This window comes from Gracilinanus agilis, chromosome 2 (genome assembly GCF_016433145.1).
Source record: "Gracilinanus agilis isolate LMUSP501 chromosome 2, AgileGrace, whole genome shotgun sequence".
Lineage (NCBI taxonomy): Eukaryota > Metazoa > Chordata > Mammalia > Didelphimorphia > Didelphidae > Gracilinanus > Gracilinanus agilis.
Genome location: NC_058131.1, coordinates 34,731,596 through 34,759,057, shown reverse-complemented (window position 1 = coordinate 34,759,057; position 27,462 = coordinate 34,731,596). Strand labels below are relative to the sequence as shown.

The following is a 27,462-nucleotide window of genomic DNA, read 5'->3' as shown; positions in this document are numbered from 1 at the left end:
AGGAGACTGAATAGGACCCAGGGAGGGTGAAGAACATGTGGAGGGGGGAAGGGTGGGTTATATGGATCTCAGTGGAAGTAAATAGTTATATCACTGATTAATGGGTTGTTATGCTTAAGCTCTTTATGAATCTTCTGTATTCTCTAATGCTTCTCTACATGCCAAATGCCTTGTTACCTTCAATACTTGCCCAGGAGCCCAGTACCTGGACACAAGAGATATTTGAACTCTTCTGAGATTTCTCAGAGGAAAACCTAGGAAAATGCAAAATGAACCAATTATATATATATATAAATGGAGCTGCCCATGCAAGTAGTATAAATTCAGAGCTTGGCAAGTTGGGATACATGTTGTGTCTTTTTTTTTTTTAAGTATCAGCAGTGACTCATTATTCTCTTGGTACTATGTGTTCCTCCATGCAATAAGACTGGGACTCTCTAATTAGAGCCACGTTTAATAAGCAACCATAGCAGTAATAAACATGCCATCTTGGAAAGAGAGCCCATCCAATTTGGAACCATGCCCAAAGGGCTCTAAAAGACTGCCTGTCCTTTGACCCAGCCATACCACTATGGGGTTTGTACCCCAAGAAAATAATAAGGAAAAATACATGTACAAAAATGTTTATTGCCACACTCTTTGTGATGGCAAAAAAACTGGAAAATGAGAATATGCCCGTCAATTGGGGAATGACTGAACAAATTGTGGTATCTGTTGGTGATGGAATACTATTGTGCTCAAAGGAATAATGAACTGGAGGAATTCCATGTGAACTGGAAAGACCTCCAGGAATTGATGCAGAATGAAGGAGCAGAACCAGAAAAACATTGTACACAGAGACTGATGTATTATGGCACAATCGAATGTAACTGGCTTCTCTACCAGCAGCAATGCAATGACCCAGGACAATCCAGAGGAACTTAGGAGAAAGAATGCTCTCCATATCCAGAGAAAGAACTGTGGGAGCAGAAACACAGAAGAAAAATATATGATTGATCATGTAGTTCGATGAGTATAGGATTGGGGTTTTAATGTTCAAAGATCACTCTATTACAAATATGAATAACATGGAAATAGGTTTTGAACAATGATACTTGTTCATAACCCAGTGGAATTGCTTGTCAGCTCTGGGAGCAGGGAGGAAAAGAGGAGATCATGAATCATGTTGCCATGGGAAAATATTCCAAATTTAAAAAAAAAAGAAAGTGAGCCCATCTCGGCTGTTTCCTTTTGACTCCTCTGAGAAAAAGTTGCATTAACTTAGTACAAAATTTTCTCTGGATGATGATTCTTAATTGGGGTCAATTGATGGTCCAGGAGGAGAGGGCAAAGTTCTCTAACCTATGCCAGCCATCAAGAATCTTATCATCTCAAAGTAGTCCAAGTAATAAATGGGCTCTGAGATTTATTTCGAGGGTGATCAGAGGCTTCTGAGCTCAGCGCAGCCCTGTCTTAATCAGAGTTGATATTTGTCCCAGGTACTCCCAATCCCAATGAGATAAAGGAGAAACCAGGTCTCTTGGCCTGATGTTTGATGGTCATAAGGACTGGAGCCTAGGGAAAGGAAGAACAATCTCTTCTTCTCCCTCCCTTTCCCCAGTTCCTTGCCTCTGAAGCACCTGGCTTTGGAAAAGTGTTATGTCACTCCTTCTGGGCTCAGTACCCTGGTAGGTAGCCACTTAGGACTTTGCAAGACTCCACTTGCCCCCAAGATAATTTCCCCTTTTGCTTGCCAGAAAGCCACCATCAAAATGCATCTACAATACATTACCTGACCCAATGTCCTAGCTCTCTCTAATTAACACTATAGGACTTGCTGTTTCTTTAGCCGGTTAAAATCTTGGGTCCCTAAGTAGGCAGGCAAATTTCATAAGGATAGAGGTATTTGTCAATAGAATACAGTGGAATGTTTTGAGTTCAGAAGGTCTGGGTTCTTGTCCTATTTTTATTGGCCTGTGTGAGCTTGGACCTCCCTGGACCTCTCAATTTCCTTATCTGTAAAATGAAGGGAATGGTAGATGAAATCTCAGCCCCACCATCTTGTGATTTATAATCAATGTCCTTAGAAGCAGTCAAAGCTACCAAAGGAAGGAGGGCAGGCACTGAAGGAGAGGGCACTCAAAGTGTGGGGAACAGAAAAATGAATTTGCCTGAGGTTTGCCTACTTCACAATTTCACCTGCTCTAGAGGAGAGGTCAAGGAAACATCTCATAACACTTCCCTAATGCTTTGGACAGTCTCGAACACAATCATGCACAATCACTCTTTCCACAAATATTTTTGTAGGTGGTCAATGACTGGGGTTACAATAGGAGGATCCTTAACCATGGATTTGACATCAATTACTTCAGTCCACTGGAAGATCCCAGTCTTGTACATCCTAGATAAGTCAGGAGTTCTGCCTAGATTATTCTAAATGCCATTTCCTCCCTTTATTTAATATATACGTATGGCAATAATAATAATAACAATAATGATGATGATGATTCCCCATTTGAAAAATGATCAAATGATAAGAACAGGCAGTTCTCAGAGGAAAATATTAAAACTCTCTGTAGTCATATGAAAAATGCTCTAAATCATATTGATTAGAGAAATTCAAATTAAAATAACTGTGATGCTACCTCACACCTATCAGATTAGCTAACATAACTATAAAGGAAAATGATAAATGTTGGAGGGGATGTGGGAAAATTGGGACACTAACACACTGTTGGTGGAACTGGAAACTGAAATCATTCTCTTGAGCAATATGGCACTGAGCTCAAAGGGCCATAAAACTAGGTATACCCTTTTCCCAGCAAAACCACTTTTGGGTCTACATCCCAAAGAGATCTGAAATAAGGGGAAAGGACCTACCTGTAGCAAAATAATTTTAGCATTTCTTTTTGTAGTGGCAAAGGATTGGAAACTGAGGGGTTATCCATCACTTGAGAAAATGGAAGAACAAGTTGTAGTATATATTTGTAATGAAACACTGTTGCACCATAAGAAATGACGAACAGAATAAGTTCAGAAAAACTTGGAAAGACTCTTATGAACTGATGCAAAGTGAAGTGAGCAGAACCAGAAGAGCAATGTGCACAGTAACAGAAATATAATACATGATCAGCTTTGAAGAACTAAACCATCAGCAGCAAAGCAAGTCTCCAAGACAACCACAAGGGACTCATAAAAATGCTATCTATGGCCAAAGAAGGAACTGTTGGAGTCTGAGGCAATTCCCTCATGAGTTTTTTGTTGTATGCATGATTTATTTCTTCTATTATGAAATGAGCAATATGGAAATATGTATTGCATGAGAGCATTGGTATATATTTGACTATTTAATGCCTGATGGAGGGGGCAGGGGAAGGGAGAAAGAAAATCTGAATCCCAAGATATCAAAAAACAATCGTCAAAAAGTGTTTCTACATGTAACGGAAAAAAACAAATGATGATGATGATGATGATGATGATGAAATAGCCTTACTTAAGGCTTGCTTATATATAGTATCTTTCTTAAGATTAAATTTTATTTTTTTCAACCAGCAAAAATCTTCCATCTCCCCACACCTCAAATGAAGATGAAAAAAAAAAAAAAACTTGCAATATCAATGAAGTAAAATAAACCAAAGAGCAATAAAGCTAGGTATGCTTGTATATATGCATATGTTTATGTACATATACATATGTATAAATATATGGATCCCAATGGAAGAGAATTATGTTATTAATACTGAGTATATAAATATATACACACATATAATCCATATCCATATTCATACATGCAGATACATATATACACACCCACATATATATGTATATATATACTCTGAATTTTTCATCTTTCCTTCAGGAGGTAGATAGATTGTTTTATCACTAATCTTCTAGAATCACAATTGGTTGTTGTGCTGATCAGAGTTCCTAAGTCTTTCAAAGTGGTTTTTGTCTTTGCAATATTGTCATTATTAATATATAATATAATATATAAATATTATAAGAAATTGCTCTTCAGGTTCTGCTCACTTTCCAGGCTTCTCTGAGGGCATTGTTGTTTTTTTTTTAAATCAAATCTTATAACACAATAATACACCATCATATTCACATACCATAATTGTTTGGCCAGTCCCAAACTGATAGGGACTTAGTTTCCAGTTCTTTGCCACTATAAAGAGCTTTAAACATTTTTTGTACACCCCTCAGTTAGGAATGAAGACTAATCCATCTCTTAATGTTCCCTTCTTTTTATTCCTCTCTCTCCTTTCCCCCCCTTTCTGTTCTATTTCCCAATTGAGTGAAAAATATTCATGATCCCAATTGTGTGTGTGTGTGTGTGTGTGTGTGTGTGTGTGTGTGTGTGTGTGTATCCTTCCATCCTATGACTAGTTCAGATGAGAGTGAAGTTCAAGCATCAGCTAGCCTATCCCTCTCCTCCTTGTTTGTATAGATTTTGGCATCCTAATTATGTGAGATAATTTTCTTTAGCCTTCCTTTCCTTCCCCCTTTCCATGTTTTTTTCATTTTAATTTTTAATTTCCTTTCAATTTCCTTTTCTATTCTTCTAAGATTATTAAGACATAACAGAACCACTTCAAGGACTCCCATTTAATTAGATTCCTTCTACAATCCCTGATGATAATAAAGTTCAAAAGGGACACACTCAGGAGTGTGCCAGAATCAGCTCATATCTACTCATGAGGACCAATTTTAAAATGTTCAGTGTGAGCACTTACCCAGCAAATGCTACCAATCAGGAACTTGATTTATTATTTTGTTGATTAACTAGATTTAAGAAAGTGATAGAGAAAATGATAATAATGCAGATGAAAGCTAAGAGTAGATGGTATATACATTTCTTTTAAAGAGCTGATTGTTTAACATTTATTAGCATATCTCTGAACACATTTATCATCCTTCCATATTATTATATAGTTTATTCTTGTTTAGCTCTTTATCATTACTTAACCATATTTACCTTTTTATATTTCTCTTAACTCATGTGTTTGAACCTCAAAGTGACTACCCTCACCCAGTTATCAGGAATACTTGGAAGTCTTCTTTTTTAATAAAGATTTTTCCCTTGTAGGATTATACTCAGTTTTTCTGGACAAGTTATTCTTGTTTGTAAACCTATATTTTTTGCTTTCAGGATTATTGCATTCCAAACACTCCACTCCTTTATGGTTGTGGCTGCTAAATCTTGTGATATCCCAACTATGGTTCCTCAACATTTAAATTCTTTCTTTCAAGCAGCATAAAGATTGTTTTTCTTTCATCTGGAAGTTCTGGGTTTGGGCTATAGTATTTCTAGAAGTTTTCATTTTGGAGCTTCTTTTAGGAGGTGAGAGGTAGATTCCTTCTATTTCCAATTTACCTTATAGTTCTAAGAGATCCAAGTCATTTTCTTTTAAGATTTCCTGAAATATGATGTCTAAGCTCATTTGAGGATCATGATTTTGGGATAGCCAATAAACATTAAGTACTCTTCTGTGCCAGGAACTGTGCCAAGCACTGGGAATACAAAAAGAAGGCAATAGACAATTCCTGGCCTCAAGGAATTTGCCATCTAGAGGGGAGACAATAAGCAAACAAATATGTATAAACAAGCTATATGCAGGATAATTAAAAAAAATAACTAATGGAGGGAAGGTACTGGGATTAAGAAGGATTTGGAAAGGATTCCTGTAGAAAAGGTAATTTTAGTTAGGATTTAAAGGCATCCAGGAGGTCAATAGCCAATGATAAGGAGGGAGAGAATTCCAGGCATAGGAATTTATGTCTTACCCACGTAATAGCTAGGAGTCCAGTGTTCCTGGACTGAAGTGTACATAGTGTCAATGATTTCTTATATTACCTCTCCTCCATCTATTTTTCAAGTTAGTTGTTTTTGTTGTGAGATACCTTATGCTTTCTCATATTTCCCTTAGACTTTTGGCTTTGTTTAATATTTCTTATTGTCTTATGGAAGTATTACATTCCACTTGGTCCACTCTAATTTTGGGGGAATTTGTCACAAAGACAAGGTTTTGTACCTCTTATGCCAAGCTGTTGATTTCTGTTCCAATTCTTTCTTCCAAAACTCTCATTTCTTTTCCTATTTTTTTCCTAACACTTTCATTTTATTTATAAAAGACATCTTAACTCCCCAAAAATAACATTTCTGCCTCCTCTCTTCCAGGAATTCTATTTGAAATTGTATCCGAGTTGTGTTTTTCTTTGAGGTTTTGCTTGTAAATATTTGAGAGTCATTCTCTTCTTCTAGGTTTATGCCTTTAGCATCCTTGTCATCATAACAGATTTTTATGGAGGGATTCTTTTTTGTTTACTCATTCTTCCAACCTACTTCATGGCTTCAACTTTATGTCAGGGCCAGGAGCTGCATAATTCTGGAGAGAAGGTCTGGGCTGGTCCTATCACTGCTTTCTTAGGGTAGTGAGCGTTATATATAATTCAAGGATCTCAGGGACAACTCCGGATGAGAACCTTCAAGCTTTTAATGTTCCAAAGTGAGTCCTTGCATTCCAAATTTAGGATTTCTACAGTCAATGAGGTTCTCAGACATGAGATCATGAAAGCAGTTTGTCCATCCCTCTTTCCATATTGGCACCACTTTTTTTTCCTTAAGGAATCTCTATCAAGATGTCTACCTTTTTGTTTATCTTTGCTGAACACAGAAACCAGCAAAGTCCATTCACATCAAAATGGAATGGTCATGGAAAATGGGCACAGACTCTCTTCAGAGCTCCAAATTTAGGTGCCAGGATAAAAAGACATCAAACTTAAGAGACAGAGAAGAGAGTTGGAATATCCCCTGCAGAGGTGATTTCCTCAACCACTACATTTCTGGGAATGGGAAATTGTGAGACAAGACATCATTTATCGAGCCATGAAATTTCTAAGGCATGCACTCTTTCTTTCTGGACCTTGAAAGGTACTAAAAGCATGAGTTGGAGTGGGACACCAGAGTTAAGTATTCTTGCAATTGAGACAACTTCTGCCTGGGGTCGGGTTTGTGGAATGATGATTGATTCACACACACAATGATCCCAGGATGCTATTGAATATGAGTGAGAGGCTTAAAATATAATCATAAAGGGAATAGCTAGGTGGCTCAGTGGGCATTTCCAGGGATGAAATGAGGAGGACCTAGGTTCAAGAAGTGAGAGCAGAAGCAGTGACCACACCTCAGTAAAGCCTCTTTGGCTGGCAGGCTACACTAGGTTGAGAGTAACCAGCAGGTCCCAAACCTATAAATAAGTTAGGGGTGTGTCTCCCCGAAGCATGGGAAGACCTCTCCCAGCAGAATGGGTGGATAAGAACAATTTTTCCAAAAGCCATAAAAGCAGGTGAAGCAGGAATTGTGGAGAGCCCAGAGCTGTTGATGTTGAAGAGCCATCTTCAAGAGAAGGTCATCCACTGGATCCTGGACCATTGCCAGCTGTCTTGATCCTTGTAAAAATGAAAAATAAATACTGGGAAGCAATCATCTGAGTCATTTTGACATTTTACTGTAGAAATGTGTAAATTACAAAATGTCAGGTCCATGCCCTTCCCTACTCAACCAAAGGGGAGAGATCTCTTGAAAATCTCTTCTCAAGAAGGGGCAACAAGAGAAGGTCTCCTTCAAGAAGGTCAGGTCCTTTTCTAGTCTCTATTCTATGAAGTAATCATTTATTTCTTATATGGCAAAAAGCCAAGGTCACTCTTGTAGCTTCAAAGCCAACTGAGATATCATGTCTGGACACATTCCAGGATGCTGGAGACATGGGCACAACTTCCCTTGGCAAGGATATTTTGCCAAGGCACTTCAGAAGATTTTACTCACAATAGGATCATGGACTACCAATTCTCATACGCAATTATACAATCAATTAATAATTGGGATTATTCCTTACACATTATCACTCAAATATTGATTATCTAATAGGATTATATGCAGAGAATATACAGTTATAAAATAGTGGCATAAAATGAAATGACTTAATTAGATTATCTTTTGTACTCTGAACTTTGATGATGCTGGAAGAGAGACTGAGTCTGATGAGTTTGCGCAACTCTGTCTCACTTAAATATAATTTATATATGTCAAGACATCACTCCTTGATGTCATTGTTCCTCTTTGAAACGAAGGATGATATGATGTGGACTGAGATCCTTCACCATCCTGGTTGGCCTTCTCTGGACTTTCTTAAAATGAATACAATCTTGCAGATAGGAGCAGAGAGACTCTCATTTTTTGAGTCCTGCATTTATGTGTTTGCCCACCTAGCTTTCCATAATGGAGGACAACCCCTTCTCATTGGCTCCTTTTATGTGATATGGGCACTCACAACTTCCTCAGGCTGATGAATGTGGAAAGAATTGGCTAATATTTTGTTAGCTGGCAGACCCAGTTGGCAAGGCTTTGCTTAGTACCAAAGCCTGATGTTAGCTCCCAATAGTCTGAAGATCTCACCACATTCTTAGGTTTAGATCCAAGAACAGAGCGATTGGGGAAAGTATAAGATGGAAATAGGACCCATCAGATAGATCCTTTTTATACTTTCACCACAAAATAAGACAATTGTGAATCTGGGGAAGATAACAGAGCAAATTATTATCCTGAAGTGAGGCTTCCCACATACTTTTTCAAAAATAATTCTGGAAATGCTAAATAAATAAATTAATAAAAATAAGCAAATGAATGAATGAGTGAATAGCTAAAAAAATAAATAAATTACCTTCACAAGGTATTTAAAAATTTGCCGAGTGCTTTACAAATATGATTTCATTTTATCCTCTCAACAACCCTGGGAGGTAGATGCTATTATTATCCCCATTTTATAGATGAAAAAACTGAGACAAAGAGATGAAGTGACTTGCTCAGTCACCCAGCTAGTGTCTGGCAGGTGTTCTTGACTCCAAGACTAGTGCTATATTCACTGTGACACTTACCTAAATGAATCAATGAGAATTACTAAAAATCTATGCAATTCAAATATTCCTGATTTGTAATGTATTTTTTAAAATAGGAAGCAAAAGGCACAATTTGAATCAGCTGAGCAGGTAAAAAGCTAGGTTTGGAGACAGGGAGGTCCTTGGTTCAAATTTGGATTCAGACACTTCTTAGCTGTGTGACCCTGGGCAAGTCACTTGATTTCCCAATTGCCTAGCCCTTAACTGCTCTTCTGTCTTAGAACCAATGCATTCTAATATCCTACAAGATATTCTAATATTCTAATATCCTACAAGAGAAAGTCTCACCAGTTGGAAGCCCAGTTTTTATATCTGTCCTATAGATGCTCAATACATCACCAGATGTCATAAGCAAGCCAGGGGATTTCCCTTCCAGTGATGACCTGGGAGGGAAATAATCAAGTTATGAAAATTATAAAGAATAAACTTTTGATCAAGGTTGGGAATAAGACTGGGGATGCTACTGTTTAGAGCAGTGATTCCCAAAATGGGTACCACCGCCCCCTGGTGGGTGCTGCAGTGATCCAGGAAAGTGGTGATGGCCACAGGTGCATTTATCTTTCCTATTAATTGCTATTTTAAATTAAAAAAAAATTAATTTCTAGGGGTACTAAGTAATATTTTTTTTCTGGAAAGGGGGCAGTAGGCCCAAAAAATTTGGCAACCACTGGTTTAGAGCATTAGAAGAAAAACATAGGAATTTTGTTAAACTGAGGTGTTACAGATGAAAAGGTTCAAGAAGGATTTTTATAGATGCCTCATTACACAGTGAATTAATTCCCCATCATTAGAAATATTCAACAGTTCAATGCAATGCAACAGATATTTATTGACAAATGACTAATAGATGCACAAAACTGTGAATACAATAACAAATCCCAAATATTTTATGCTCTGTAGGAGCTCATATTCCACCTGAGATAATAGCATGGTACTGTGGCAGGAACACTGACTCTGAAGTCAGAGGATCTGGATTCAAATCTGTCGCCACTTCTTTCTGTTCCTTATTTCCTTCAAAGCACCAGCTCAGACCTTCTCTACAATGTCTTCCTGATCTTCCTCCTCCCTTCTCTATCCCTTTAAGTTACATCTTATTATTTTATATGTACTTAGTATTTTCTTATCTATGTACATCTTTTTTATAACCCTTATCTTCTGTCTTAGAATCAATACAAAGGATTGGTTCCAAGGCAGAGAATGATAAGGGCTAGGCAATTAGGTTTCAGTGATTCACCCAGCTAGGAAGTGCCCTAGGTGAAATTTGAACCCATGATCTCCCAATTCTAGACCTGATGCTCTATTGACTAAGCCACCTACCTGTCCCCTCTGTGTGCATCTTGTAACCACCTAGCAGACTATAAGACCTGTGAGGGCAGACATCATGTCCATTTTAAAATTAAGTTAAAATTAAATTTTAAAAAATTAATTTAATTTAAATTTAAAAATTTTAATTTAAAAATTAATTTAATTTAAATTTTAAAAATTTAATTTTAAAATGTATATATATAATAAAATAAATTTAATTTAAAATTTTTTTAAATCCCCAGCACTTACTACCATGTCTTATATATTTTTGGTACTTAATAAATGTTTGGTAAATTGAATAAAATTCTACCCAGGCATTAATGTGTTACTGGAAGACAGTTTCAGATCTAAACTGTGTTTACTGATGCCACCATGAGGCAACATGGTTGTGGTTGAAAGATCACTAGACGTGGCATCAGGGGATTTGAGTCCAAGTCTTGCCAGTACCTCCTGGAAGCTGTGTGACAAGGATGAATCATTTTCCCCCTTTGGGGCTCAATCGTCTCATCTACAAAATTGGGGAGTTTTGTACTAGATGGTGTATAAGATGGCATCTTGCAGCCCCAACATTCTGTGATGGGGATATCAGCAGAGGAAGCTTAGCAGCTGCCAATCAGACAGAGCTTGATATAAGAGTGAAGGAGTTGGTTTAGTTCAGTGATTCCCAAAGTGGGTGCCACCGCCCCCTGGTGGGTGCTGCAGCGATCTAGGAAAGTGGTGATGGCCACAGGTGCATTTATCTTTTCTATTAATTGCTATTAAAATTTTTAAAAAATTAATTTCCAGGAGCCTAAGTAATATTTTTTCTGGAAAGGGGGTGGTAGGCAAAAAAGTTTGGGAACCACTGGTTTAGTTGAATTCCATTTAGTTGAAGTTCAACCAACTTTGCAAAGACCTTGACCAAAAGGGAAAGTTGAGCAAGAGTTGTATGGGTCATGACAGAGGAGACTAATGTATCATGTTTGAAAACCCACAGGCCAGTGACCGGGCAATTATCCGTTAGATGAGCCTCTCACTCGTCCCTGTAAGATGATATTTAGGGTGAAGAACTGGAAGAAGGAACCTCGTCTCCGTAGGTCTTCCTTTCCTAACCGGCTCTAAAGGGGGCAGAGAGTCTACCTTGGAAGCCTACTATCTGGGTGACTTTGGGTAAATTCGCTTAACTCTCCCCCCAGTTTCCTTACCTATAAAATGAGAAGTTGGACCACATTTGCAACTCAAAATGGTCCTAAGATTTAAAAAAAAATGTCTTTCAGCCATATTATACAATGATCAACTGTGAACTATTATTAAAGACAATTTTAAAAACATGGCAACAAAGTCTGAAAGCGCATGGCATATTCCATCCTCAGAGATAGAAAATGATCATTTCCCTCCAATTACTAAGAGTTTAGACTCCTTTTAGAATATACTTTATTTTGTTTGTTTAGTTGTTTTCAGTTGTGTGTAACTCTTCATGACCCCATTTGGAGTTATCTTGGCAAAGAGACTAGAGTGGTTTGCCATTTCTCTTTGGCTCATGTTACAGATGAGGAAACTGAGGCAAACAAGGTTAAGTGACTTGCCCAGGGTCACATAGCTAGTGAGTGTCTGAGGCTGCCTTTGAACTCAGGTCTTCTCGACTCTAAGTCTAGAACTCTGTGCCACTTAACTGCCCCTTTTATTTTGATCATGGTAGTAATTCTGTATGTAATTTTCCTTGTTCTGTGAATCTTAATCCATGTCAGTTCAGGCTTCTCTGAATTCCTCTCTTTCTTACAACTCTCTATCATTATACTATATACAAATAGGGGCATTCAGGGAGGACCAGTGCCTCTAGGCTTGCTGAGCCCTTTTCAGGGCTGTTCATCCCCTACTGGTGTCCACCTGGCACCCAACTCTCACCTGTGGCTCCGAGAAGCTGTAGCATGCCCAGTCGCCAATCCTGGTAAAACTATCTCAGCAGATGGACTAAGCCAGGTTGAGAGTACCTGGCAAGCCTCATACTACAGCTTCAATCCTCCCTGAACACCCCAAATGCCCCCAAGGGACCCCAGTGAACTGTAAAATGCCCTGGACAAATCAATTGCCAGTCTTGCCACTGGACTTCAATGACCCTGCAAGAGAGAGCGAGGCTCTAGAGACTGGAGGTCTTGGTTTCTAATCTAGCCTTGGACACTTCCTAACTGTATCACCCTGGACAAGTCACTTAATCCCCATTGCCTAGCCCCTGCTACCCTTCTGCCTTGGAACCAATACACAGCACCAAACTGGCCATGAACCTAGCTGGTATAATCTCTGTTATAGCTAAGGAGCCAGAACCATCCCACATTGGAAATGAATGAATGAATTAGAATTAAAAAGTTGACCAAAAAAAGGAAAATGATAAACATTTAAAAGAATTCTGGGAAAACAGGTGTATTGTTGGTTCAATAATTGTTTTAGTTGTTCTGGAATGTGATTTGGAATCATGTCGAAAGAGTCACTAAACTGTGTGCATTCTCTGCCTGAGGGATGTCGCTAGTTGGCTTTGTAACCCAAAAAGATCTAAGAAAGAGAAAAAGGATCTAAACATACAAAATATTTATAGTAACTCTTTTTTTTAAACCTTTGTCTTCTGTCTTAGAAAGTAGACTAAATATCAGTTCCAAGGCAAAAGAGTGGCAAGGTCTAGGCCAGCGGTTCCCAAACTTTTTTGGCCTACCGCCCCCTTTCCAGAAAAAATATAACTTCGCCCCCTGGAAATTAATTTTTTAAAATTTTAATAGCAATTAATAGGAAAGATAAATGCACCTGTGGCCATCACCACCCCCCTGGATCGCTGCAGCACCCACCAGGGGGCGGTGACACCCACTTTGGGAATCACTGGACTGGGCAATGGGGTTAAGTGACTTGCCCAAGGTCACATAGCTAAGAATGATGCTATAGGAGTTCTTTTTGGCAAAAAAGAGCATCCATAAGAGAGTATCCATTAATAAGGGAATGACTAAACAGATTATGGTACGTGAATGTAATGGAATACTATTGTGCCACAAAAGTGATGAAAGGAAAGGTTTCCAAGAAACATGAGAAGACTTTCATGAACTAATGCCAGAGTGAAGTGAGCAGAAACAGAAGAAAAATTTATATAATAAAACATTATAGATACAACTTTCAAAGATTTAAGAACTGTGATCAGAACGATGATCAGTTGTGATTCCAAAAGACGAATGAAAAAGCCATTACCTACCTCTTGACAGAGATCTGGCCTCCAAATGATCAGCGGGATGTACATTTTCGGATATGGCCAATTTGGGAATCTATTTTGCTTGACTAAGCATATTTGATACAAGGGTTTCTTTTTTCTTTCCAAGTATGTCTGTAGGGGAGGGAAGAGAAGGATAGAAAGCAGTTATTTGTTAATTTAAAAAACTAATAGAATTATATTAAGTATATAATTAATAATTAGGAATAATTAATTTAATTATTATAATAATAAAATTAATCATAATTAATCATAAAAGTAAATAAATGAATGGACCCCAACTAGGCAGCAAACACTTATTAAGCATTTACTCTCTCCTTGTAGTGCTACGGCTGGGTTACAAAGGCAAAGAATGAATAGATGTTTCAATTATAAATGTTTCCTGGGAACTTGGTTAACATAAATCAGGTTAGTATGGCCAAATCAACCAAGGAAAACCAATAAAATCAAGTAGTATAATGAGGATGGGATGCCTCCCTGATGACTCATAGTGCAAAGGATTAACAGACAGAGCAAAAGTTATTTGGGAGAAATTTAGCTGCTTTCTGTTCCCTGGACTTTTGTAGCCAAATGGAATAGAGTTCACAGACATAGGAGAGTGCAAGGACCCCAAGGACACAAGACAAAAGATACGAGGGTTTAGCCATCAAAATGTGAGCTTTCAAATCCCTGCCTTGAAATTAGGTCAGAAAGAGGGGGGTTGTTTGTTTTAGAGACTGGGTCTCTCTACCTCGCTCAGGCTGGAAGTCCAGTGGTCATCTCATGGGATTGATCTCAATGCTTTAACTCAGCTCCTTTTTTTCCTAACGGGGCCAGTTTGGTCCTCTGTAAGCAGCCTGGGCCTCCCCCTTCCCTAGATGAAGCCCCTTTGTAATACCACCCTCAGGAGGACTAATCCCAAGGGCTGCTCATCCACCTTTGGTGTCTGTCTCTGACTCAGCTCTCGCTGTGGCTCCAAAAAGCTCTAGTGACATGTGCAGGGACCATACCCTCGTTAAAGCCTCTCAATAGACAGGTTAAATCATGTTGAGGGTAACCAACAGGTCTCAAACTGAGTTAGGGCAACGTCTACCCCAAGTCTGTGAGGACTTCTCCTGGTGGAAGGAGTGGATGAGGACAACGTGTTCCATCAGCCACGAAGGCAGCTGAAATGGGCGCTGAGGAGTCCTTAGAGCTTGGTCAGAAGTCAAAGACACGGTGGTCATGCACTGCGTCCGGGGTTACCCCCAGTCATCTTGATTTCTCGCATGCCACTGGACTTGGATGACTCTGGAAGAGAGAGTGAGATCAGTGACTTGGTGGAACTCAGCCTCACTTAAATCCAATTCACAAGCAAGGCAAGCCATGACTGTGGAACTCATGTTCTCTTGGAAAATGGGCATTCATGAATTTTTTTTTCTTATATAAGTGATGTGTATCTTCTTTCACAACGTGAGGAATACAGAAATATGTATGGCATGACAGCTTATATATAACCTATGTCATATTACTTGATATCTCAGGGAAGTGAGGGAGGAAAGGAGAGAGAGAGAGAGAGAGAGAGAGAGAACATAGCTTGCAAAATGTCAGAAAATGATGATTAAAAATTGTTTCTACATATCATTGGAAAAAAGATAATATTTTAAAATGAAGGACAAACAATAAAACCACCCTCGGAAGAAAAATGAAGCTAAAGACAGTCAGTTCCTGTGGTCTAAGAGGTCAAGCAGACTTTATTTAATTGATAAATTCCTAAAAAAAGCTGTATGTAAACTGAATTTTTACCTATTTACAGCTTGTGTCTTGGGTATCATTTTCCCTTTCTTGGCTTCAGCTTCCATGAGTAAGACCAGATGGATGCTGAGATCCCTTTCATCTCTTAGAGTCTTTGGACTTGATGGCCTCTAAATTCCTTTACAGTTCTAAATCCATAATCCTCACTAAAGAAATTGTCCGATGAATCATTTTGAATGCAAATAATCACTCCCTAATTTCTCTGTTCCATAAACTTCTGGTTTTATTGACCCTGCCATTTGTAAAAGTCCAAAGGTAACAATGCCAACGTCGAGTATTCTCTGACCACAGAATCCTGTGTTAGCACTGCTTGGAGAAGTCTGTATTCCAATGGCAGACAAAGGCAGTTGGTCAAAGAATCTTGGACATGCTTTGAAATTCACAAAGCACCTCCTAGGGGCAACCAGGTGGCTCAGTGGAGAGAGCACTTGTCCTGGAGTCAGGAAGACCTGAATTCAAAATCTGGCCTCAGACATGACCTTGAACAAGTCACTTAATACTGTTTGCCTCAGTTTTCTCATCTGTAAAATGACCTAGAGAAAGAAATGGCAAACCACTCCAGTATCTTTGCCAAGAAAACCCCCAAAGGGATCACAAAGAGTTGGACTCAAAAGAAAGTGACGACAAATATGGGTTCATAGACTCCTAGACCTGGAGAGAACCACAAAGATCATCTAGTCCAATACTTCTCTCCCAATTCTAATTTACAAACAAGGACACCAAAGCCCAGAGAAATCCTTGGATCATAGATTTAGAACTAGAAAAGAATTAGAATCCATCGAATCCAACCCTCTTGTTTTACAGGTAGAGAAACTGAGGTCTGGAGATTTTAAATTATTTTTCCAGGGTTATACAAATTACAAGTGTCAGAACCAGATTTGAATTTGGTTTCTTAGATTCAGACTTTGCTGTTCCTTCTAATGCATCCCACTCCCCTCATTTGGACATCTTAAAAAAAAAGTGCTCCATGGTGATAGGCTAAAGTTATGTCATTGTTTAATCCATTAGTTGTGTCCAACTTTCTGTGACCCAATTTAGGGTTGTTTTTTTTTAAACCCTTGTACTTCGTTGTATTGTCTTATAGATGGAAGATTGGTAAGGGTGGGCAATGGGGGTCAAGTGACTTGCCCAGGGTCACACAGCTGGGAAGTGTCTGAGGCCGGATTTGAACCTAGGACCTCCTGTCTCTAGGCCTGACTCTCACTCCACTGAGCTACCCAGCTGCCCCTCTAGGGTTTTTTGTTTTTTTTACTGGATTGGTTTCCTGTTTCCTTCTCCAGCTCATTTTACAGATGAGGAAACTGAGGTGAACAGGGTGAAATGACTTGCCCAGGGTCACACACCTAGTAAGGGTCTCAGCTTTGACTTAAATTCAGTTCCTCCTGACTCCAGGGTCAGCACTCTGTGTATTGTGCTGCCTGGCTCCCCTGGGCTAGGGTTGAGGTGCTTCTTAACCACTCAGCAAGTCTTCAAAGACCTCAGGTTTGGGTTTCAGCTCTGCCTGCCAACTTGCTGTGAGATCTCAAGCAACTTTTCGGCCCTTCTGCAATCGCAGATATCTTGAGCAATTTATGAGACCTAGGCTAGGACTCTGGTTTAGAGGGAAAGGCCAGGCAGTGTCAACCCCAGACTCAGAGCTAAAAAATCTGGGATAGGATCCAGGCTCTGCCACTTAATGGTTTTAGGAAGTCCTGCACCAGCTATAAAACTGGCACAATAAAACTGTTATTACTTCTTTCCCAAAATGATTCAATTGAGATTAGGAGCATAAAACATTATAAACTTGAAGCTTTACATCATGGTACCCAAATTATCTCATTTTCTTCCCCCTTAAATCCACCTCTTCTCCTCACTTCCTTATTTCAGTTAAGGGTACCTCTATCCTTCTAGTAATCTAGGATTACAACCTACAAGTAATACTCTTCCCTTCCCCTTACCTCCAATACTCAATTAGTTGCCAGATTTTATCTAACCTACCTTTAAAATCACTCTAAAATGCTATCCACATCCAGAGAAAGAACTGTGGGAGTAGAAACACAGAAGAAAAACAACCGCTTGATCACATGGGTCAATGGGGATATGATTGGGGATGTAGACTCTTAACGATCACCCAAGTACAAATATTAATAATATGGAAATAGGTCTTGATCAATGACATGTAAAACCCAGTGGAATTACTTGTTGGCTATGGGAAGGGGGTGGGAGGAGGGGAGGGAAAGAACATGAATCATGTTACCATGGAAAAATATTCCAAAATAATTAATTAGATAAAGAATTTTAAAGGGGAAAAATCAAATCAAATCAAATCAAAATCACTTTAAAGGAAGACCTGGGATACTGAGCCTGGAGTCAGAAAGTTCAAGTCCAGATTCAAATACTTTTTAGCTCTGTGATCCTAGACAAGTCACTTAACCTCTGCCTGCCTCAGTTTCCTCATATGTAAAATGGAGATCACACTAGCACCTACCTCCCAGAGTGGTTGCAAGGATAAAATGAGATACTATTGTAGAGAGTCCTCATGGTGACATTGAGTTTCTCTGCTCTACTCCACCATCTTGGCTCCCAATAATATTTGTAAAGTACTTTGTAAATCTTTAAAGTTACAGATATGCTAAGCAACAGAACCAGGATTTGATCCCTTGCTTCTAATCCAAAGCTTTTCAACTATGTCACCTCTAATAGAATGGATGCTTCTTGGGGAAGAGACTAATTTTTTTTTTATCTTTGAATCCCTAGTGCTTTGCACATAGTAGATACTTAATACATTTATTGAAAGGTCAGCTTGACAAGTGTTTGTTGAAAATTTAAGATCCACGAATGTGATGGAATATTACTAGGAAGTTAGAAACACTGACTGTGAACTCAAAGTTGGAAATATTTGGGCTCCAATCTAGCCTCTGACGTTTATAAAGTAAGTAGCTACTTCCAAGAAGCTATAGCATGTGCAGAGCCACAGACTTCTGGGAGCCACAGATGAGAGTGGGGTGAAAGATGGATGCCCCTGAAAAGGGCTCAGCAAGCCTTCACAGCAAAGGTGCTGGTCCTTCCTGAACACCAAAGGGAGTATCTACCTCAAGAATATGAAGTCTTCTCTCAGTGAAATGGGGAGATGAGAACAATTTGCTACAACAGCCATGAAGGCAGCTACAGCAGGTACTGTGGAACTCTTATTAGAGTGTGGTCAGATGTAGAAGATACTATGGTCATCCTCTGGTCCCAGACCATTATCAGTCATCATGATTTCACTGGACTTCAATGTCTTTGGAAGAGAGAGTAAGGCTGGCTGGCAACTTTATGCGACTGTGCCTCACTTAACTCCAATTTACCCTCAAGTCAAGCCATCACCCCATGAGGATCCTCTTGGAAAACCAAGTACAAACAACAAAAGGTAAACTAATTGCAGGTCAGGAGACTCAATGGATGGATTGCTAGAACTAGAGTAAGGGAGACCTGAATTAAAATCTGTTCTGGAGCACAAGCTGTGGGACCCTGGGTAAGTTACTTGACCTCTGCTTTAATCCACTAGAGAAGGAAATGGCAAACCCCTTTGGTATCTTTACCAAGAAAACCCATGGACAGTAATGGCATGCTATGGTCCATGGGGTCACCAAGAGTTGGACACATCAATGTCACCAATCACTAAATTGTTCTGAGGCTCAATTTACTGATCCATAATTTGGGAAAAGAAAAATCTAATTAATGGAACTTCAGTCCTCACACAAGATAACACAGAGTCAATTATTATTGTACAGCAGTCAGGAAAGTGAACAGCGTCTACATGAAAGAGAAATTATCTGAAACTCAGACACTGACAGTCCTGCTGTACTCTGCCCCATCAGACGACATCCAGAGGATTGTGTTCTCTTTTGTGTACCAAGTTTTCACAAGAACACTGATAAGCTGGAGTCTGTCCAGAGGAAAGTGACCGGAACAGTAAAGGGACTTGAGATAATATTATATTAGACACCAGGAACTGGAACCATTTAACCTAGAGAAGAGATCTACAGAGGAGACTGACAACTTTGGTCAAGTATTTGAAGGGCTGTAGCCATGGAAGGGTTGATCTGTTCTTCTTGGCTCCAGAAAGTGAATAGGGTGGGAAAATTTTAAGTCATTTAATCTCAGTTTTCTCAACTATAAAATGGCAATAACAATAGCACCTATCCTGAAGGGTTATTGTTTGTTTAAAAGAATTTAGCAAAAGTGGATAGTACACAGTAGGCACTTTATAAATACTTATTGCCTTCCCTACTTGTTGAGTTATTTTATAAAGAGAATTCTCTTTCATGTAAGGGTGAAATAAAATGGCCCCAGGAAGCTCTTCCAACCTTAAGTTAGGTAATTCGGAAGACAGAGTGTAGGGTGGATTTGGGAGTTGGGGTTGGCATGGAGTTTTGGATTGTGATTGGCATTGAACCATTTAGCTAGAGGTAAGACCTGGGAGATGAGATTAGGGGTGAAGTTCAAGTTGTTCTAGGGGTCTCACCCTTGAGATTGGGTATGAGAGATGGACTTGGATGGAGAATGGAGAGGGAAAGTTTAAATGGTTATTCACATTTGAAATTGAGCCACTAAGTACCAAGATTATTTTTCTAATTGGATAGTCATCTGAACTTTGCAAAGGAGATTACATTTATCTCTTCCTTTGTTTGCTCAGTTAGTGGGTGGGTGCAATCATTGCTGCACCTGGGCATTTTTATAAATAGTTACTAGGTTCTGTGGTCTCAAGTGAAAGGTCAGTAGAGAGGGAACCAAACCATATTGATCTGTCCCTACATCAGAATTGACTTTTAGATTTAAATCTTATTTGTCCAGAGTGGGGGATAGTCCCAAAGGAAATCAGAAGAGGAAAACCCATTTGAACACAGCAGGAAATTCTAGGATTGAAATCAATTTGGTTTAGTTCATCGGATCTTTCTTAAGAATCTACTATGTATAGAAAGCATTATATTGAACTTCCTATGTACAATCAGAGACTTAATCTCCAACAGTGAGGAAAGCCTAATGCAACTGAGCTTGAGCTCCCAGTTACTTGTAGATAAAGACCGGTTTTTGCCTTTCCCTAGTTTACAATCTAGGTGGCACAGTGGATAGAGTGCCCAGCCAGAAGGCAAAAAGACTCATCTTCCTAAGTTCAAATCTAGCTTCACATACTTATTAGCTGTTTGACCCTGGGCAAGTCACTTATCTCTGTTTGCCTCAGTTTCCTCATCTGTCAAAGGAGCTAGAGAAGGAAATGGCAAATCACTCCAGGATTTTTGCCAAGAAAACTCTAAGTAGGATGGCAGAGTCAGACATGACTGAACAACAACAGCAAAGTTTACAGTCTACAAGGGATAATGATACGTACCCAGATAACTAGGGAATAGGGACTAACTTCTTTAGAACATGAGTTCCTTGAGGGCAGGAACTCCATTTTTTTAAAACTTTCTTTGCATCCCCTCATTCTTGCATACCACTAGCATAGTAATACATATCTGTTGAATGACTATGATTTTATTGATCTAAGGAACTCCCAGATGAGGAAACTCCTTCTTGCAATGCAGATGTCTACTTGGTCTACAACTTAATAGCATTAAAACTACCAGAAAGCTGAGAAGTAACTTGTTCAGGATCACGTAGCCACTAGTATGTGTCAAAGGTCTTCCTGACTGGAACCTGGCTCTCTCTCTGCTTCTCTCATAAATAATTTCCCCCAAAAAATGCTTGATGAGTGCATTGAAGATGTGCAAATTTCCTATGTGAGGGCCAAGGGAGAATGGTCATTGACCTGGAGGGCATTTGGGGAAGGCTTCCTGGAAGAGCTGTCTCTGGACTTTTAAAAAGTGAATAGAAATTCAATAGGAAAGAGTAAGGGAAAGGACAGAGTGGCTCTAGACCCTGGAAATCATGTGTACAAAGACCCGAGGCCAGAATGGTCAAGGCTCATTCAGAGGAAGGGTTGAAGGATGGCTAGTGTGGGATATGTAGGTGGAACTAAGAGGCGATAGGTCTAAAAAGTTCTGAAGGAGTCAGACAGTTTAGGGTGTCGTAATACTGGACAAGGTGAGTGAACCTTATTCAGCACGGAGTGCCAGAGCCACAGCACCGTTTGGAGTATACTGTTTCTAGCTTGATAGGATGAGGCAAAGCCTTTTCACCCCTGGCATATCCTTCCAGAATTTGGAGCTGCCTCCATGTCCCAATCAGACTTTAGAAGAGGATTTTCCTGGAGGTGATATGTGATGGTCTCAGGCCAACACATTACCTGTGATTATTTAATTTCACTTAAATTCAACAAGCTTTTATTAATAACAAAAGGGAGCATTTCCATATAGTGCTTTGAGATTTACAAAACATTTTACATTAGTGAACTCATGTGATCCTACCAACACCTGTGAGAGGTAAGTGCTATGATTATCTGATTTCATGGACAAAGGAATTGAGGTGGAGAAAGGTTCATCAGTTTGGTCAGGGTCACACAAGTAGGAAGTTTCCAAGTCAGGGTTTGAACTCGGGTCTCCCTAACTCCAGGTCCAGCACTCTATCCACTGAATCAACTTGTTATGTCAGAAGAGGGATTCGAATTCAGGTTCCCCTGGCTCTGAGTCTAGCTTCTTTCTAGTGTTTCTTTCCCCAATGGAGAATAGAATAAGGCTGGAAAAGAAGGTTTGAGTCAAATCACAGAGTCCTTGAATCTGAGAGTTAGAAGGAGCCTAGCAGTCATCAAGACCAATGCAATCCCCGCCATATTATACCTGATCCATAAATGGTATAAAACCAGTCTTTACTTGATAGGGAACTCACTACCTATTCTGTAGTGGCTTAGCTTTAATTTCTAGAAAGTTTTCCCTAACATCCAATGAATCCATCCTTTTTTGTTCCTTTCATCCATTGTTTCTGGTTCTGCCATAGGAGCCAAAGAGAACAAATCAAATCTGTACTCCATGTAAGATAATTCCCAACATAGTCATCCTGTCCTCCTTTAGTCTTCTCCTCTACAGCTAACCACCCTCAGGTCCTCCAACTGATCCTCGTACAGCATGAACTCAAGGACCTTCATCTATTCATGATGCCTCTGGACCATCTCCAACTTATCAATATTGTTCTTAGATTGTGACACACACAAACATCTTACTATAAGTGAGGTCTGATGAGGCCAAGGCAAAAGAGGACTCTCATCTCCCTTCCTGGAATCTCTGTTCTGCTTATTAGAGCCCAAAGATTACATTAATTCTTTTGGCTGTTCCATCATATTTGTATAATTAGAGAATTTTGTACCTTTGAACTACATTCCCCAGAGTTCCTTTAGTATTTCCCAAAATTCCTTTTAATCTCTCCACCACGTTGCATGGCCACATTTTGTATATAGTTGGCTGTAACTCTGCTTCTCTCTCTCTTTTTCATGTGCACGGCTAGGAAAGCAGGTTTTTTACTCTAGATTTTTATTTTAGTCATTATTAATAAACTTTATAAAATATAATAGTTATTGTATATTAATTAATTTGAATCTTAACATTTTGCTCATTTAAGTTAAACTTGTGGTCCACTAAAACCCCTAGTACTTTTTCAGAGTAAATGCGGTCTAACTATGCCTTCCCCTTGCCTCCTTAAGATGTTGACTTTTTGTATCCAAGTATAAGACTTTACATTGCTCCCTGTCAGATTTCATGGGACCCACCTGTGAGTGGTTCTTATGGGAGATATATGGAGACATGATCTCAATAAACGAACAAAAATTTAATTAATTGGTTCCTTAAAAAAAAGGGCTTTCTTGACATCTATGAGAACATCAAGTGCTTGGTGCTCCTGAGGATTAAAGTTCACATTCACACTGATGTATCATTTCCCTTTGCAATTCTCTTATTGGTCTTAAAAAGGCAAAGTCCCATTGATAGATTCTCACATATCACTGGCTTTGCCAGTTATAGATCTGAGATAAAATAGGATTTTGTTTCAGTAGGGAGTAGGGGAAGGTGCAGTACAGTGGAGGACAAGTCCCAGCATTGGGACTACGGAATGACTACATTGCAGAGAACAGGGGATTTATCATAAAATCTTCTCATTGAAGGGCAGGGTACCATATTGGATAGAGAGCTAGCCTCGGAGCAGTGGCTTGCAGACCATTCCTCAGCTTATCAAGAAGGGACTGGCCATTTTTACCCACTGTCAAGCAGTCACCACACTCAGGGTAGGCAAATCAGCCTAGCTGAAGTAGCAAGACCCTCTGAGGGAGAGACAAAAGCTGTTGTCTTGTGCTGGCCAAGTCTAAACCACCATCACCACTTTGACTACCACTTCCCCTTAGACTCTAATGGGAATAGCCTAAAATCATGGACCCAAGAGCCCTGGAATAATAACCCCTGTAGAGACACAGCCTGGCTGCTGCTCCTACAGGTGCTACAATCACAGCTACTAAAGCCAGGAAAAAAAAAAAAAGATTTCGCCACCAAAGACCACAATCGAGTGGCTCAACCTCGGAAAGGGACTGGATTTTATCGATGGAAATAACCTTAAAGAAGAGGCATCACCACCTGCGTCAGGGCTGCTCCCCTACAAACCTTGGATGTCCATTTGACTTGCAACTAAAACTTCCCACATGGATGGTCTAATCCATGTGAGATCCTTAAGAACAGGAACAATCTGACTTGGCTATTTGTATTTACAGCTCTTTACACAAATTAAGCACTTAATAAATGCTTTATTCAGAGAATCAGATCCTGGGTTCAAATCTAACCTCAGATACTTTCCAGCTGTGTGACCCTGGGCAAGTCCCTAAACCCCAATAGTCTGCTGAAGGAAACCTGCTAACCCCTTGCAAAAAGTGACCAGGCCCCTTTCAGTTAACCCCAACTCTGCCTGCCTTATCCTTTATCACTGACCATTGCTCCCAGGGAGTTAATGATTGAGCAGAATCATAAAACTTCCAACGGGTAACCTCTGACCAACCTTTGAAGGGAAAGAGCCCCCTATAAAACCAGCCCCTCAGCTCCAGGCCAGGCACCTTCTCTCCCAGCTGGTGTTTCAGGAGGACGTCCATCCACCATGAACTTCTCAGGAAAGTACCAGCTCCAGTCCCAGGAGAATTTTGAAGCCTTCATGAAGGCTGCAGGTAAATGCTCCAGAAAACAGCCCTTGGGCATCGAATGCTGGGATCAAAGGGGCAGGGGCATTATACTGACTTGCTAGAAAGGAATGGACTTAAAATGCTTGAAGAGAACCTGAAGCAGGAGCTCAGTTTCTTTTTCTGTAAAATGGTGGCATTGAACCAGATGAGCTCTAAGATCCCTTCTAGGTCTAAGTCTATTTTGTGTGAACCAGGTGTACCCGATGACATTATACAGAAAGGAAAGGATGTCAAGAGTGTGTCTGAGATTGTACAGAACGGGAAACACTTCAAGCTCACCATCTCCTCCGGCACCAGAGTCCTGGTCAACGAGTTCAATTTGGGGGAGGAATGTGAGCTGGAGACTCTGACTGGAGAAAAGGTCAAGGTAAGAATCCAGCTTAATTAAGTTTAACTGTCAAACTCTGGGCTAAGCTCTGGAGGAGGTGCAGGTCAGCTAGGACATGATCCCTGTCCTCATGGAGCTTACCATCTACTTGGGGGATAAGACGCTAACACAAATATCCATTATGTTACTTGAGTATTGATTCTAAGACAGAAGATAAGGTTTTTTCCCTTAAAAAACAAAAAGACTACACACAACACACACATCTGGGGAGGTGGGGGAGAGAAGGAGATTGTGAGAGAGGGAAGGCAAGGCAAGGCAAGGAGAGACAAGGGAAGGCAAGGCAAGGGAAGGCAAGAGAAGAGAAGACAAGGGAAGGCAAGGCAAGGCAAGGGAAGGGGAGACAAGGGAAGGCAAGGCAAGGGAAGGGAAGGGAAGGCAAGAGAAGAGAAGACAAGGGAAGGCAAGGCAAGGGAAGGCAAGGCAAGGGAAGACAAGGGAAGGCAAGGCAAGGCAAGGCAAGGGAAGGGAAGGGAAGGGAAGGCAAGGCAAGGCAAGGCAAGGAAAGGAAAGGGAAGGGAAGGCAAGGCAAGGAAAGGCAAAGGAAGGGAAGGGAAGGCAAGAGAAGAGAAGACAAGGGAAGGCAAGGCAAGGCAAGGCAAGGCAAGGGAAGGCAAGGGAAGGCAAGGCAAGGCAAGAGAAAGGAGGGGAAGGGAAGCCAAGGCAAAGGAAGCCAAGGGAAAACAAGGCAAAGGAATGGAAAGGAAGAGAAGGCAAGACAAAGCAAGGGAAGGCAAGAAAAAAAGAAGGGAAAGATCTCATTATGTTACTCACCTACTCGATAAACTCCAATGACTCCCTATCACTTCCAGGATTAGCTACAAAATGTTCTATGCAACATTCAGATCCTTTCATGATCTAGCTCCCTCCTACCTTTCCAGTCTTCTTACCCCTTATACCCCAACACATAACCTTCCATCCCATGACCCTGGCTTCCTGTCTTTTCCTCATACCAGACTCTCTATCCCTCAGCTCTAGGTATTTTCCCTGGCTATGCCTCATGCCTGGAATGTTCTCCCTTTTCTACTCTGACTACTGATCTCCCTGGTTTCCTTTAAGTCCCACCTATAATCCCACACTTTTATAGAGAGCCTTTCCCAACCCCTCAATTCTAGTGCCTTCCCTCTGCTAATTATTTCAGATTTATCCTACATAGAGCTTGCTTGTACATATATGTTTACTTATTGTCTCCCCCATTTAATTGTCAGTTCCTTAAGGGCAGGGACTGTCTTCCACACTTAGCACAGTTCATGACACATAACAGGCACCCAATAGATATTTATTAGCTGATTCACGGACAGAAAACGAAGAGAAGGGAGAAAAAGAGGGAAAAGGGGATGAGAAAGGAAAGGTTAAAGGAAAGGAATTAGAAAATAATCCAATCCAGGCAGTACAATATCAAGGAGTCCTGTGAGGCTGTTGGCTTGTGCACATACTCCCAGGGTGTGCTGGAGCCAGCTCAAAATAGCTGGAGAGAGCTGATTGTTAAATTTTTCAGTGTGAGCATTTACACCTCAGAAAACAGGGAACACCACAAATTAAGGCTTGATTCATTGTTTTGTTGATTTTCTAGATTTAAAGTGATGGAGAAAATGTCAATAATACAGATTTCCGGAGAGGCAGTTGTTAAATTCTGACCAGTACATCCCTGGCTCACTCTTGCCCTTTCCTCCAGGCACCAGGGCTTCCAGGGCTAACTCTTCTGTTTCTTCACAGACTGTAGTGCAGATGGAAGGAAACAACAAACTGGTGACAACTCTCAAAGGAATCAAATCAGTCACTGAACTCAATGGAGACACAATCACCAATGTGAGTGCCTGGGTGACTGGATATTTTTCTTATTGCTTGTTTGCGGGGGATGGATCTAAAAAGCATCTACTGGGCCGGTTAAGTGGCTCAGTGGATAGAAAACCAGGCCTTGATATGGGAGGTCCTAGGTTCAAATCTGGCTTCAGACACTTCCTAGCTGTGTGACCTTGGGCAAGTCACTGAACCCCTCTCTTCTGCCTTGAAACTGATTCCTAGTATCAATTCTAAGACGTAAGGAGTTTTTTAAAGAGTATTTTTTGAACTGAGGACACAAATCAATCAAGAGAGATAGTCCTTGTTCTCAAGGAGAAGGGAAGAGGAGATGAGGGAAAGACAGGTAAGGAGATGGAGGGCTGTACGGAGGAGGAAGGGAAGAGGAATTATTGCCCAGTACCCAGTGTGACATGGAGGGAGCTGGAAAAGTTGACCTCTGAAGCTCCTTCCAGTCCAAAATCTATGATTCTATCTATCATCCCTCTCCCCCAGTCATACTAATCCTCTATCCCATTTCTGTTAATCCCCGTTAAGGTATTAAACCTTTCCCAACTGGCATCTCTATCTTCAGAGACACAGGGAACCCCGCTGAGAATGTCTATATTTTTAAATGGGGTCCTAGAAGACCCCAAAGCCACCCCTCCTCAGGGTGCCCACAGGAAGCATGGAGAATTTATACAAAAATCCAGAAGGATTGCCAACCTCATCTCTCATGTATATAAAATATGGGGGTCATTGACTGGTATGACATGCTGCTATGCTGGAAGAAATTCCAGGAAAGATTAACGCTGGATTTCTTCTTGGCTTTCAGACCATGACCTTGGGTGATATTGTCTTCAAGAGAATCAGCAAGAGACTTTAGACGTATTTGCTTTTCATATATTTTTACTGTGTAAAATTGGTACAATAAAATATGGCTTTTAAAAAAAA

General features: G+C 40.2%; 1 protein-coding gene across 1 annotated transcript; it reads left to right on the top strand.

Annotated features, from left to right (window-relative positions):
- Positions 1 to 24,187: 24,187 nt before the first annotated feature.
- On the top strand, positions 24,188 to 27,462 carry FABP1 (fatty acid binding protein 1). Its single transcript, XM_044660434.1, has 4 exons — positions 24,188 to 24,329; positions 24,539 to 24,711; positions 26,446 to 26,538; positions 27,344 to 27,462. The coding sequence occupies exons 1-4, from the start codon at positions 24,263 to 24,265 to the stop codon at positions 27,392 to 27,394; spliced, it is 384 nt and encodes a 127-aa protein (XP_044516369.1). The 5' UTR covers positions 24,188 to 24,262; the 3' UTR covers positions 27,395 to 27,462.

Bases quoted from the DNA above. Each gene is read 5' to 3' on its own strand.
- FABP1 (XM_044660434.1), top strand. From the start codon at position 24,263: ATGAACTTCTCAGGAAAGTACCAGCTCCAGTCCCAGGAGAATTTTGAA. The intron at 24,712-26,445 runs GTAAGAATCCAG...GTTTCTTCACAG, and splicing joins TGACTGGAGAAAAGGTCAAG to ACTGTAGTGCAGATGGAAGG. The intron at 26,539-27,343 runs GTGAGTGCCTGG...CTTGGCTTTCAG, and splicing joins ATGGAGACACAATCACCAAT to ACCATGACCTTGGGTGATAT.